This window comes from Pelobates fuscus, chromosome 10 (genome assembly GCF_036172605.1).
Source record: "Pelobates fuscus isolate aPelFus1 chromosome 10, aPelFus1.pri, whole genome shotgun sequence".
Taxonomy (NCBI): domain Eukaryota; kingdom Metazoa; phylum Chordata; class Amphibia; order Anura; family Pelobatidae; genus Pelobates; species Pelobates fuscus.
The window spans coordinates 151,104,099-151,116,958 of record NC_086326.1 but is presented as its reverse complement, the minus strand read 5'-3'; the positions used below and the strand labels follow the sequence as shown (position 1 = coordinate 151,116,958).

Sequence of the window (12,860 nt, the reverse complement as noted above, 5' to 3'; positions counted from 1 at the left end):
ATCACAACTCCCATCACTAATCTATTACATCTTATCACACTGATCACAACTCCCATCACTAATCTATTACATCTTATCACACTGATCACAACTCCCATCACTAATCTATTACACCTTATCACACTGATCACAACTCCCATCACTAATCTATTACACCTTATCACACTGATCACAACTCCCATCACTAATCTATTACACCTTATCACACAGATCACAACTCCCATCACTAATCTATTACACCTTATCACACTGATCACAACTCCCATCACTAATCTATTACATCTTATCACACTGATCACAACTCCCATCACTAATCTATTACACCTTATCACACTGATCACAACTCCCATCACTAATCTATTACACCTTATCACACTGATCACAACTCCCATCACTAATCTATTACACCTTATCACACTGATCACAACTCCCATCACTAATCTATTACACCTTATCACACAGATCACAACTCCCATCACTAATCTATTACATCTTATCACACTGATCACAACTCCCATCACTAATCTATTACATCTTATCACACTGATCACAACTCCCATCACTAATCTATTACATCTTATCACACAGATCACAACTCCCATCACTAATCTATTACATCTTATCACACTGATCACAACTCCCATCACTAATCTATTACACCTTATCACACTGATCACAACTCCCATCACTAATCTATTACACCTTATCACACTGATCACAACTCCCATCACTAATCTATTACACCTTATCACACTGATCACAACTCCCATCACTAATCTATTACATCTTATCACACTGATCACAACTCCCATCACTAATCTATTACATCTTATCACACTGATCACAACTCCCATCACTAATCTATTACACCTTATCACACTGATCACAACTCCCATCACTAATCTATTACATCTTATCACACTGATCACAACTCCCATCACTAATCTATTACACCTTATCACACTGATCACAACTCCCATCACTAATCTATTACACCTTATCACACAGATCACAACTCCCATCACTAATCTATTACATCTTATCACACAGATCACAACTCCCATCACTAATCTATTACACCATATCACACAGATCACAACTCCCATCACTAATCTATTATATCTTATCACACTGATCACAACTCCCATCACTAATCTATTACACCTTATCACACTGATCACAACTCCCATCACTAATCTATTATTTTATATTACTGATTCCTATTCCCATTTTAAAATAAAAAGATATATATGAATTAAATAATAATAATAATAATAATAAGGGATTAAAAGCTACAAAAAAAATCCTTATACAAATGTATTGTAAAAAAAAAGCCTTAGTTTAGAATAACATTTTATATCAGCCATTCCCATTGCACAGACTGAGTCCATCCCCCAGCTCTCTGTGAATTCACAGCCCGGAACCAATATCACACGCCAAGGGGAACCGGAAGCCGCGCGGGACGCAGACTGCACAGAACGGAAGCACTGCGTGTGGTGGAACGCATGTTGGAACGCAAACCCCGGAAATGTGATTTAAATAGGAGGTGAGTGCAGGCTGGGGGTGTTATCATCTGGGAATCCAGGAAGAGGGAACTCCCATCACTGGGAGCCATAGCACATGGAGTAACAATCCACACTGACTGTCTGGGACTGCATTTCCCATCACTGGGAGCCATAGCACATGGAGTAACAATCCACACTGACTGGGACTGCATTTCCCATCACTGGGAGCCATAGCACCACACTGTCTGGGACTACATTTCCCATCATGCTGTCACACTGTCACTAATCCATGCTTTTATTTATTGTATTCACTGTATTTCAGGCGCTGACGTAGCAGCTGGTGAGGCGCAGACGGACATACAGCCACGGAGGACGTCACCGTGAGGTATTGGAAGAATTGCCTTCTGGAAAACTAATTTTACATTCATGTATTCCAATACACAGTGCGTTCCCGGATACTGTGCCTAGCATCGTGCAAGTGAAATGATACCGGAGCTTCCCCTTAGGAAACCATATTTGTTTGGGGTGAAATAAATGAAGTTACTTCTGCACTCGAGTTTAGCTATAGTTCAGAGTCACTTTTTAACTTGTCATTTCTCTGTCCTTCTTACATCATGTGTTCATTGAATGAACCGGATGTCAGAAGACAAGTGTGATGCTAACCATGCATATATGAGAAGAGTGTATTATGCAGCATATATGCAAGGATATGTCCACACAACAAAAATAATATAATCACCCACACCTAAAGGTAATGGTGTAGTGAATAAACACTTATCTCTATAGATAGTTGAAACCGTTGGATTTCCCAGCAAGTATCCCTTTTAATTACCGTGTAGATGCAAAACAAAAATGGAGAATCAAGCTGTAGATCTACAACATAAAAAACCCAAATAATAGGGTAACACTGTTAAACAATATATAAATGCGCTGTTACAGGTATTTTGCCCAAGGGTGCTTCCTCCGATGAAATCGGGGGGCTAAATCGGCTCCTCTTTCTTTTAGTGATGATGAGACTGGACTCAGGATTGATGGATGTACAGATTCTGCATTATTTTAAAAGGTATATAAAAAAAACACTGAAAAGTGGTGCTGTACCAGGTCCTACGTGTTTCGTCAAAATAGGACTTCCTCAGGGCCCTCCTGGTAGTTTAAGCCATAATCAAACAAGCAGTATAACCGCCCTCCCTTCGTCTCTCTTTTATATGGGCGTCTTCTGATGACATGTGCGTTCCATCTATAGCTTATAAACAGTGTTACTTATGGAAGCCTGTAAGGCTCACATCACATGACTCAAAAACTGAATAATCTTAAACAGTAATAGACAGAGATCGTAAGGACAAATATGTAGAATCTGTACATCCATCTATATGCAAGGATAGTTTGCTGTTGATAAATACCTTTACATTTCTTCTACCTGTGTTCTGGAAACCCTTTATGGGAACATTTCCTACCACTGTTATAGATCAAATTATAAGGCAAACCATTACTGCTCTGGAATTTACATATCTGAATAAAATGTGGAAAGTCAACTGTAACTGTATGAACAAATGATATGAGGAAATTGTCAATAATAATGTTGAAACCAATGTGTTGTGTTGAATGTATATATTTCTGTTGTACATAAAATTATTTTTGCAGTGACAAATCAGAGGATAATCTTCTTTTTAACAAGAACTCTATAATGAACAAGGACCGGAATCAGGTGTCTGAGAGAATCTTGAGTATCACTTTGGAGATCATCTACCTGCTAACTGGAGAGGTGAGGGATTCTGGGTAATGTCACCATGGAGATCATCTACCTGCTGGCTGGAGAGGTGAGGGATTCTGGGTAATGTCATTATGGAGATCATCTACCTGCTAACTGGAGAGGTGAGGGATTCTGGGTAATGTCACCATGGAGATCATCTACCTGCTGGCTGGAGAGGTGAGGGATTCTGGGTAATGTCATTATGGAGATCATCTACCTGCTGACTGGAGAGGTGAGGGATTCTGGGTAATGTCACCATGGAGATCATCTACCTGCTGGCTGGAGAGGTGAGGGATTCTGGGTAATGTCATTATGGAGATCATCTACCTGCTGACTGGAGAGGTGAGGGATTCTGGGTAATGTCATTATGGAGATCATCTACCTGCTGGCTGGAGAGGTGAGGGATTCTGGGTAATGTCAGCACGGAGATCATCTACCTGCTGACTGGAGAGGTGAGGGATTCTGGGTAATGTCAGCATGGAGATCATCTACCTGCTGACTGGAGAGGTGAGGGATTCTGGGTAATGTCAGCATGGAGATCATCTACCTGCTGACTGGAGAGGTGAGGGATTCTGGGTAATGTCCTTATGGAGATCATCTACCTGCTGACTGGAGAGGTGAGGGATTCTGGGTAATGTCATTATGGAGATCATCTACCTGCTGGCTGGAGAGGTGAGGGATTCTGGGTAATGTCAGTATGGAGATCATCTACCTGCTGACTGGAGAGGTGAGGGATTCTGGGTAATGTCACCATGGAGATCATCTACCTGCTGGCTGGAGAGGTGAGGGATTCTGGGTAATGTCACCATGGAGATCATCTACCTGCTGACTGGAGAGGTGAGGGATTCTGGGTAATGTCATTATGGAGATCATCTACCTGCTGACTGGAGAGGTGAGGGATTCTGGGTAATGTCAGTATGGAGATCATCTACCTGCTGACTGGAGAGGTGAGGGATTCTGGGTAATGTCATTATGGAGATCATCTACCTGCTGGCTGGAGAGGTGAGGGATTCTGGGTAATGTCAGTATGGAGATCATCTACCTGCTGACTGGAGAGGTGAGGGATTCTGGGTAATGTCACCATGGAGATCATCTACCTGCTGGCTGGAGAGGTGAGGGATTCTGGGTAATGTCACCATGGAGATCATCTACCTGCTGACTGGAGAGGTGAGGGATTCTGGGTAATGTCATTATGGAGATCATCTACCTGCTGACTGGAGAGGTGAGGGATTCTGGGTAATGTCAGTATGGAGATCATCTACCTGCTGACTGGAGAGGTGAGGGATTCTGGGTAATGTCATTATGGAGATCATCTACCTGCTGACTGGAGAGGTGAGGGATTCTGGGTAATGTCATTATGGAGATCATCTACCTGCTGGCTGGAGAGGTGAGGGATTCTGGGTAATGTCACCATGGAGATCATCTACCTGCTGACTGGAGAGGTGAGGGATTCTGGGTAATGTCATTATGGAGATCATCTACCTGCTGGCTGGAGAGGTGAGGGATTCTGGGTAATGTCACCATGGAGATCATCTACCTGCTGACTGGAGAGGTGAGGGATTCTGGGTAATGTCACCATGGAGATCATCTACCTGCTGGCTGGAGAGGTGAGGGATTCTGGGTAATGTCACCATGGAGATCATCTACCTGCTGACTGGAGAGGTGAGGGATTCTGGGTAATGTCAGTACGGAGATCATCTACCTGCTGACTGGAGAGGTGAGGGATTCTGGGTAATGTCATTATGGAGATCATCTACCTGCTGGCTGGAGAGGTGAGGGATTCTGGGTAATGTCACCATGGAGATCATCTACCTGCTGACTGGAGAGGTGAGGGATTCTGGGTAATGTCATTATGGAGATCATCTACCTGCTGACTGGAGAGGTGAGGGATTCTGGGTAATGTCAGTATGGAGATCATCTACCTGCTGACTGGAGAGGTGAGGGATTCTGGGTAATGTCATTATGGAGATCATCTACCTGCTGACTGGAGAGGTGAGGGATTCTGGGTAATGTCAGTATGGAGATCATCTACCTGCTGACTGGAGAGGTGAGGGATTCTGGGTAATGTCATTATGGAGATCATCTACCTGCTGACTGGAGAGGTGAGGGATTCTGGGTAATGTCATTATGGAGATCATCTACCTGCTGACTGGAGAGGTGAGGGATTCTGGGTAATGTCAGTATGGAGATCATCTACCTGCTGACTGGAGAGGTGAGGGATTCTGGGTAATGTCAGCATGGAGATCATCTACCTGCTGACTGGAGAGGTGAGGGATTCTGGGTAATGTCAGTATGGAGATCATCTACCTGCTGACTGGAGAGGTGAGGGATTCTGGGTAATGTCATTATGGAGATCATCTACCTGCTGACTGGAGAGGTGAGGGATTCTGGGTAATGTCACCATGGAGATCATCTACCTGCTGACTGGAGAGGTGAGGGATTCTGGGTAATGTCAGTATGGAGATCATCTACCTGCTGACTGGGGAGGTGAGGGATTCTGGGTAATGTCAGTATGGAGATCATCTACCTGCTGACTGGAGAGGTGAGGGATTCTGGGTAATGTCAGTATGGAGATCATCTACCTGCTGACTGGAGAGGTGAGGGATTCTGGGTAATGTCACCATGGAGATCATCTACCTGCTGACTGGAGAGGTGAGGGATTCTGGGTAATGTCAGTATGGAGATCATCTACCTGCTGACTGGAGAGGTGAGGGATTCTGGGTAATGTCATTATGGAGATCATCTACCTGCTGACTGGAGAGGTGAGGGATTCTGGGTAATGTCAGTATGGCGATCATCTACCTGCTGACTGGAGAGGGGAGGGATTCTGGGTAATGTCAGTATGGAGATCATCTACCTGCTGACTGGAGAGGTGAGGGATTCTGGGTAATGTCAGTATGGAGATCATCTACCTGCTGACTGGAGAGGTGAGGGATTCTGGGTAATGTCATTATGGAGATCATCTACCTGCTGGCTGGAGAGTTGAGGGATTCTGGGTAATGTCATTATGGAGATCATCTACCTGCTGACTGGAGAGGTGAGGGATTCTGGGTAATGTCACCATGGAGATCATCTACCTGCTGGCTGGAGAGGTGAGGGATTCTGGGTAATGTCAGTATGGAGATCATCTACCTGCTGACTGGAGAGGTGAGGGATTCTGGGTAATGTCACCATGGAGATCATCTACCTGCTGACTGGAGAGGTGAGGGATTCTGGGTAATGTCAGTATGGAGATCATCTACCTGCTGACTGGAGAGGTGAGGGATTCTGGGTAATGTCACCATGGAGATCATCTACCTGCTGACTGGAGAGGTGAGGGATTCTGGGTAATGTCAGTATGGAGATCATCTACCTGCTGGCTGGAGAGGTGAGGGATTCTGGGTAATGTCAGTATGGAGATCATCTACCTGCTGGCTGGAGAGGTGAGGGATTCTGGGTAATGTCACCATGGAGATCATCTACCTGCTGACTGGAGAGGTGAGGGATTCTGGGTAATGTCAGTATGGAGATCATCTACCTGCTGACTGGAGAGGTGAGGGATTCTGGGTAATGTCAGTATGGAGATCATCTACCTGCTGACTGGAGAGGTGAGGGATTCTGGGTAATGTCATTATGGAGATCATCTACCTGCTGACTGGAGAGGTGAGGGATTCTGGGTAATGTCATTATGGAGATCATCTACCTGCTGACTGGAGAGGTGAGGGATTCTGGGTAATGTCAGTATGGAGATCATCTACCTGCTGACTGGAGAGGTGAGGGATTCTGGGTAATGTCAGTATGGAGATCATCTACCTGCTGGCTGGAGAGGTGAGGGATTCTGGGTAATGTCATTATGGAGATCATCTACCTGCTGGCTGGAGAGTTGAGGGATTCTGGGTAATGTCATTATGGAGATCATCTACCTGCTGACTGGAGAGGTGAGGGATTCTGGGTAATGTCACCATGGAGATCATCTACCTGCTGGCTGGAGAGGTGAGGGATTCTGGGTAATGTCAGTATGGAGATCATCTACCTGCTGACTGGAGAGGTGAGGGATTCTGGGTAATGTCAGTATGGAGATCATCTACCTGCTGACTGGAGAGGTGAGGGATTCTGGGTAATGTCAGCATGGAGATCATCTACCTGCTGACTGGAGAGGTGAGGGATTCTGGGTAATGTCAGTATGGAGATCATCTACCTGCTGACTGGAGAGGTGAGGGATTCTGGGTAATGTCAGTATGGAGATCATCTACCTGCTGACTGGAGAGGTGAGGGATTCTGGGTAATGTCATTATGGAGATCATCTACCTGCTGACTGGAGAGGTGAGGGATTCTGGGTAATGTCAGCATGGAGATCATCTACCTGCTGACTGGAGAGGTGAGGGATTCTGGGTAATGTCACCATGGAGATCATATTAGCATCACTATTACCTTTGTTACGGTACTACGTTAAGGCATGTAATTATTGCATTCTGTCCTGAAGTAATATCTCTGTTCTTGATATAGCAGTTTGTTGATAATTTGTCTGTGTTACTTGTTGAATTTTTTTTTTAGGATTATTTGGTTGTCAAGAAACCTGGTGGCCATGATGGACATTGCAGCAAGTCTTATGTGTCTGCATTCTCCAGGACTCAAAGCCCCCGCCCAGTGCCTCCACCTCGCTCTTTGATCCACGAGAAAAACAATGACCTGAAGATCCTGGAACTGACTAATGAGATCATCCAGCTGCCGACTGGTGAGGTGAGGCTGCTGGAAATGAAGGGGTGTTTTTGGATAATGCCTGTATCATGGTATCGGATTCTTTCACATTGTCACCTTCAAAAGATGTGACTAGTCTGATGTATAGCTCCATGTGGCCAACTCCTTACTCCCGAGTCTCTTTCTTGCATTTAGTTGCGTAGTTAGGTTACCAGATTGCGTAGTTAGGTTACCAGATGCTCTGATGGAGTATGCCTGCTTTGTTAAAGTTGGGGCAATAGAGGAGTAAAACAGTACTTTTGGGGCACACAAAAGCATTCTCTGTATCAAAGCACAGCTGCTGTCTGCACACCTCCGATCTGCACGTAGTGAATAGCATTTTATATGTATGTTAAGTGATGGGCAGAACTTCTCTAAGGGGAGAAACTAGCAGTACGAGTTGATGGGATAAGAATAGCCCAGACTAAACCGCCCTCGATTACAGTAATTTTGGGGGGGATTTTGCCCTTCTTTGTGCATTACCTAATAAAATGCATTAAAAATGAGTATAATTTCCCACCTATAGTTTTCTTGAATGCTTGTCTTGTTCTCCATGTAGGAGTGGGAATATGTGGAAGAACAAAAGGAACCTTACAAGACCATTGTAATGGAGGATCTCCAACCCCTCCGCTCTCTGGGTAAGAGGAAGCACGATTACTGTCATGGCTGATAGCACATGCAATGCTGATATCAAACACCATGGTAGAGGTCCATAGTTTATCTGTATAGTCAGGGTCTGAGAAATGTATGAAGAATGCAGAAACCTATAAGGGGTGTAATCAAATAAATGGTTCTCGTGGGGATAAAATAACACTATAAATAAGACTCCGCCTTATCAAGTTCCATGTTTCACATTTTCACGCTTGTTTATAAAGGTTGGAAATGTGTGTAGTATTTGCAGTGAATGAAAAAAATCAAGAATAACAACATAAAGCTGATCAAGAGAATATTAATAAAAAGATATACACATTGTATACTCTGAGAGATTATCATAGTACAATACAGACAACCTATAGAAACCTCATAGAAAGTCTGTATACTATGAAATCACCAGCAATAAGCTGCAAAGCTATTCTACCTCTTTATAAAAGCATACATACATGGCGGATTAGAAATAATGTAACATACTGATTTCATAAATAGGACTTTACTTTCTTCACCATGTGATCCCCTTTAGTTATACCTTGTTTTTAAGTATCTAACCAAGGACATAACATTGTATTTAAAACAATGTTAAAAGGTAAGTTTTATTTAGTTACCTCTGCTTCTTGCATCTCATTCGAAACATAATTCACTCCAAGGGATTACCCCTAACAAAATACCTGTAGGTCCCCTTGTGTGTGATGATAATTAGCCACCCTCTCTGTCGTTTATATAGAAACACAGGTTTATTTTTACCACGTTTTATTCTTGTTAAACGCCTTAAACATCTTGTCATTACTCTTGCATCAACGTTTACCATGCTGTAATGTTTTCGATGTAAATGAACCATTTTGCATTTTTTTCCCCAAAGATTTGTCAACTTCCCAGAAATTGTCTTCCACTTCGGAAACTCTTGTTTCGTCCCCTTTAAGTCTAAGTCAAGAAAACAAACAATCTGTAAATAATTTTGAGTCAGAATGCCCAGTGCTATATAAAGCTGGTACAAGAAGCTGTATGAGAAGTGCGTCTGATTCATCAGTGAATCGAGAAGAAAAAAAAATCACAAACATTTTTACACCAACAGAACACAAACACGGAGAATATCCATCTACTCAAATTAAAGCAGAATTATCTTCATCTGAAGAAGGAAATTTCCCAGACAATGACCGTTTTACACCCACAGAACATACACAGGCACAATATCCATCTACAGATAATAAAGAGGGACCAAGCTCATGTGAAGAGAATTTCACAGACACTGACATGTCTACACCCATAGACCATACAGTGGTAGAATATCCGTCAACGCGTATTAAGGAGGAACCAGACACTTACGAAGGAGACTATCTCACACCGAATTATACACCCAGTGATTATATATATCCAGATGATTCATCTAACCATGTTAAGGAGGAATTACCTTCTTGTGAAGAAGACACTGACATTGATAAACATGCAGGGCAAACACAGACAGAATATGCATCAACTCAGGAAGAAGACATGGCACCTGGTAATGCTTGTACCCCATATTCTATACCTTACATGACAGAGAACTCATCTGCTATATTACATGAGTCTGAGAAATGTCCTTCAAATAATCCCCAAATGGTTAAACAGAAAAGAACTTGCACAAAGCCAAATCCATTTACACTGACAGAATACGCATCGACTCAGGAAGAACACATGGCATCTGGTATCGATTGTGCCCCATTTTCTATAACTCACACAAATCTAAAAACATATGCTTGTTTTGAATGCGGGAAGTGTTTTACACAGAAGTCAAATCTTAATGCACATTTTAAAGTTCACACAGGAGAGAAACCTTTTTCCTGTTCAGTATGTGGGAAATGTTTTACACGCAAGTCATCTCTTACTACACATTTTACAATTCATACAGGAGAAAAACCGTATTCTTGTTCTGAATGTGGTAAAAGATTCAACCAAAAACCACATCTTGTTCAGCATCAGAGGCTGCACACAGGTGAGACACCATATTACTGTTCTGAATGTGGGAAAGGTTTTCGACGGAAGGAGGGTCTTCTTCACCATCATAAAACTCACAAAGTGGAGAAACCATATCCCTGTCCTGATTGTGGGCAGTGTTTCTCCAACAAATTCAACCTTGGTCAACATCAGAGGATTCATGGCGGAGAGAAACCAACTTTGGAATGTTGAGAAACTCTTTCACCGTCAATCTGATCTTGCTGGATGGACATTGAAGGCAGAAAATCGGTATTCCTGTTCTGAATGCCGGACTCGTTTTACCCAAAATGAACATCTGAGTTAATTTCCTAAAGAAAACCATTCACTCAGGAAAGAAAATAGGAACTTTTTGTAGAACGGTATAGATTTTTTTTTTTTTTGTTAAATCTGGTGTGTACTATTCCTGCACAGAACCCCATATTGTGTTCAGCTACATCTGCTCAGTATAACGATACCTTTATTGTATGCCTTTGGCACTATTCTGTGAAGCTACAATGCCATATAAGAGACAAGGCTATTTCAGTTTCTATAGTTAGAATTTTCTTAGGTGGATTTGATGGGCCTATGTTTCATTTTGGGGTATTACAGCAGTTTGACTGATAAGTAACTTCTCAAAGTGCTTCCATTTTATAAAGCAGACACCCCAGGGTATCTTATATGGCGTATATTGTGCCTTAACTTGTCACCATTTTTTCACCAATTTATGTCAATGTTTGTGGTGAGGGGAAAAAATGGAATTTTTACATACATGTTGCGGTTTTGCTGAGTATTTCTTACACTTGATATGTGCCACTGTCATAAAATCCCACAAATTATGCTCAGTTACATCTTCTAAATAAAACAATATGCCCAATGTATGGCCTAGACACTATTTTGTGAAGTTACAGTGCTGTAAAAGAGACATGACAAAATCAGGTGGAGGGTTTTAATGTGTCTGTGTCCCAGTTTGGAGCATTTTAACAGGCTACATATTCCAACTACACCATAAAGGCATACCATTTCTTAAAGAAGACATCCCAGGGTATTTAAAAAGGCATATTTTGAACCATAGTGTCGGATCATTTTTATGCTAGCTTGTACCAAGTGTAGTGGTAATAAGCATTTTTCCTGCCTTGTTGACACACAAAGTGAGTTTGCACAGTATATTTTGCACACCTTATGTGTCCTACAGCTGTATAATACTTCATATGTTGCTCAGCTATTATTGTCTGAGTACAGAAATACAACCGTATGTACCTTTGCCAGGTATATGTGGACATTGAAGGGGCACATTTGAGACACAGCCATTCCAGTTTTTTTTAAACATTGAATTTTTACGCTGTGTCCATGTTCCATTTGGGACCATTTTTTCGCTATTTTGTACTAAGTGTAGTGGTAATAAGCATGTTTTCTGCATTTTTGGCCCATACAGTAGTGAGCTTCTACTGTATATTTTGCAAACCTTATGTGTGCTATGGCAGTATAACACTTCATAGGTTGCTCAGCTGTGCCGTCGGAGTATAGGAATAGCCCTGTATGTTCCTTTGCCAGGTATATGTGGATGTTGAAGGGGCACATTTGAGACGCAGCCATTCAGCTTTTTTCTAACTTTGAAGTTTTATGCTGTGTCCATGTTCCATTTTGGAATAGTTTAGCCCGTTTGTTATTCAAACTACCCCACAAACGCAAACAATTTATTAAAGAATACACCCTGGGGTAATTAAAAAGGCATATTTTGAACTTTATCCTGGGACCATTTGTTCGCCAGTTTGTTCAACGTGTAGTGGTAATGAGCATTTTTTTTTATGTTTTATAACTTTTTAAAAATGTAAACTTGTTTTTAAACTTTTTTTTTCTTATTACATTTTTTAAAACTCTCTTTTATGCTTTTAAAATTTTTATAAACTTGTTTTTTTTTTACCAACAGATTAAAAAAAAAGGTGGTGAGAGCACACAAAAATAGAAAATATTAACATTTAATATGAATGAAATCCTGCAATAAAAGACAGGAAACAAACAAAGGGTAATATATAATAAAGTATAAACAGTGGATGATCGGTCTCACTCACATATTACTGAGCCACTTCATGTAAGCTCACTCAGACTAAAGGCGTTGAATAGACTGGTGAAGGTTATTACTGGATAAAAAAAACTGCAGACTTCCTTGTCCTTTTCTTTATAATAGAATTCAGGATGCAGGATCTCATTAAAAGATTTATTTAACGAGGGGCTCCCTACGGGCAAGCGACAAAACAAGCAAAACTAACAGCAGTATAGCCCACAGA

General features: G+C 41.9%; 1 protein-coding gene across 1 annotated transcript; it reads left to right on the top strand.

Moving 5' to 3' along the window:
- The first annotated feature begins 2,892 nt into the window (after window positions 1–2,892).
- Window positions 2,893–11,323, top strand: LOC134575234 (oocyte zinc finger protein XlCOF7.1-like). The gene is made up of 4 exons (XM_063434491.1): window positions 2,893–3,267; window positions 7,789–7,974; window positions 8,531–8,609; window positions 9,485–11,323. The coding sequence occupies exons 1-4, from the start codon at window positions 3,190–3,192 to the stop codon at window positions 10,786–10,788; spliced, it is 1,647 nt and encodes a 548-aa protein (XP_063290561.1). The 5' UTR covers window positions 2,893–3,189; the 3' UTR covers window positions 10,789–11,323.
- Window positions 11,324–12,860: the final 1,537 nt, after the last annotated feature.

What these genes read in the sequence shown, in the direction of transcription:
- LOC134575234 (XM_063434491.1), top strand. Translation starts at nt 3,190, where the DNA reads ATGAACAAGGACCGGAATCAGGTGTCTGAGAGAATCTTGAGTATCACT. An exon ending in TCTACCTGCTAACTGGAGAG is followed by an intron (nt 3,268 to 7,788) that starts GTGAGGGATTCT and finishes TTTTTTTTTTAG; the next exon opens with GATTATTTGGTTGTCAAGAA. An exon ending in TCCAGCTGCCGACTGGTGAG is followed by an intron (nt 7,975 to 8,530) that starts GTGAGGCTGCTG and finishes TTCTCCATGTAG; the next exon opens with GAGTGGGAATATGTGGAAGA.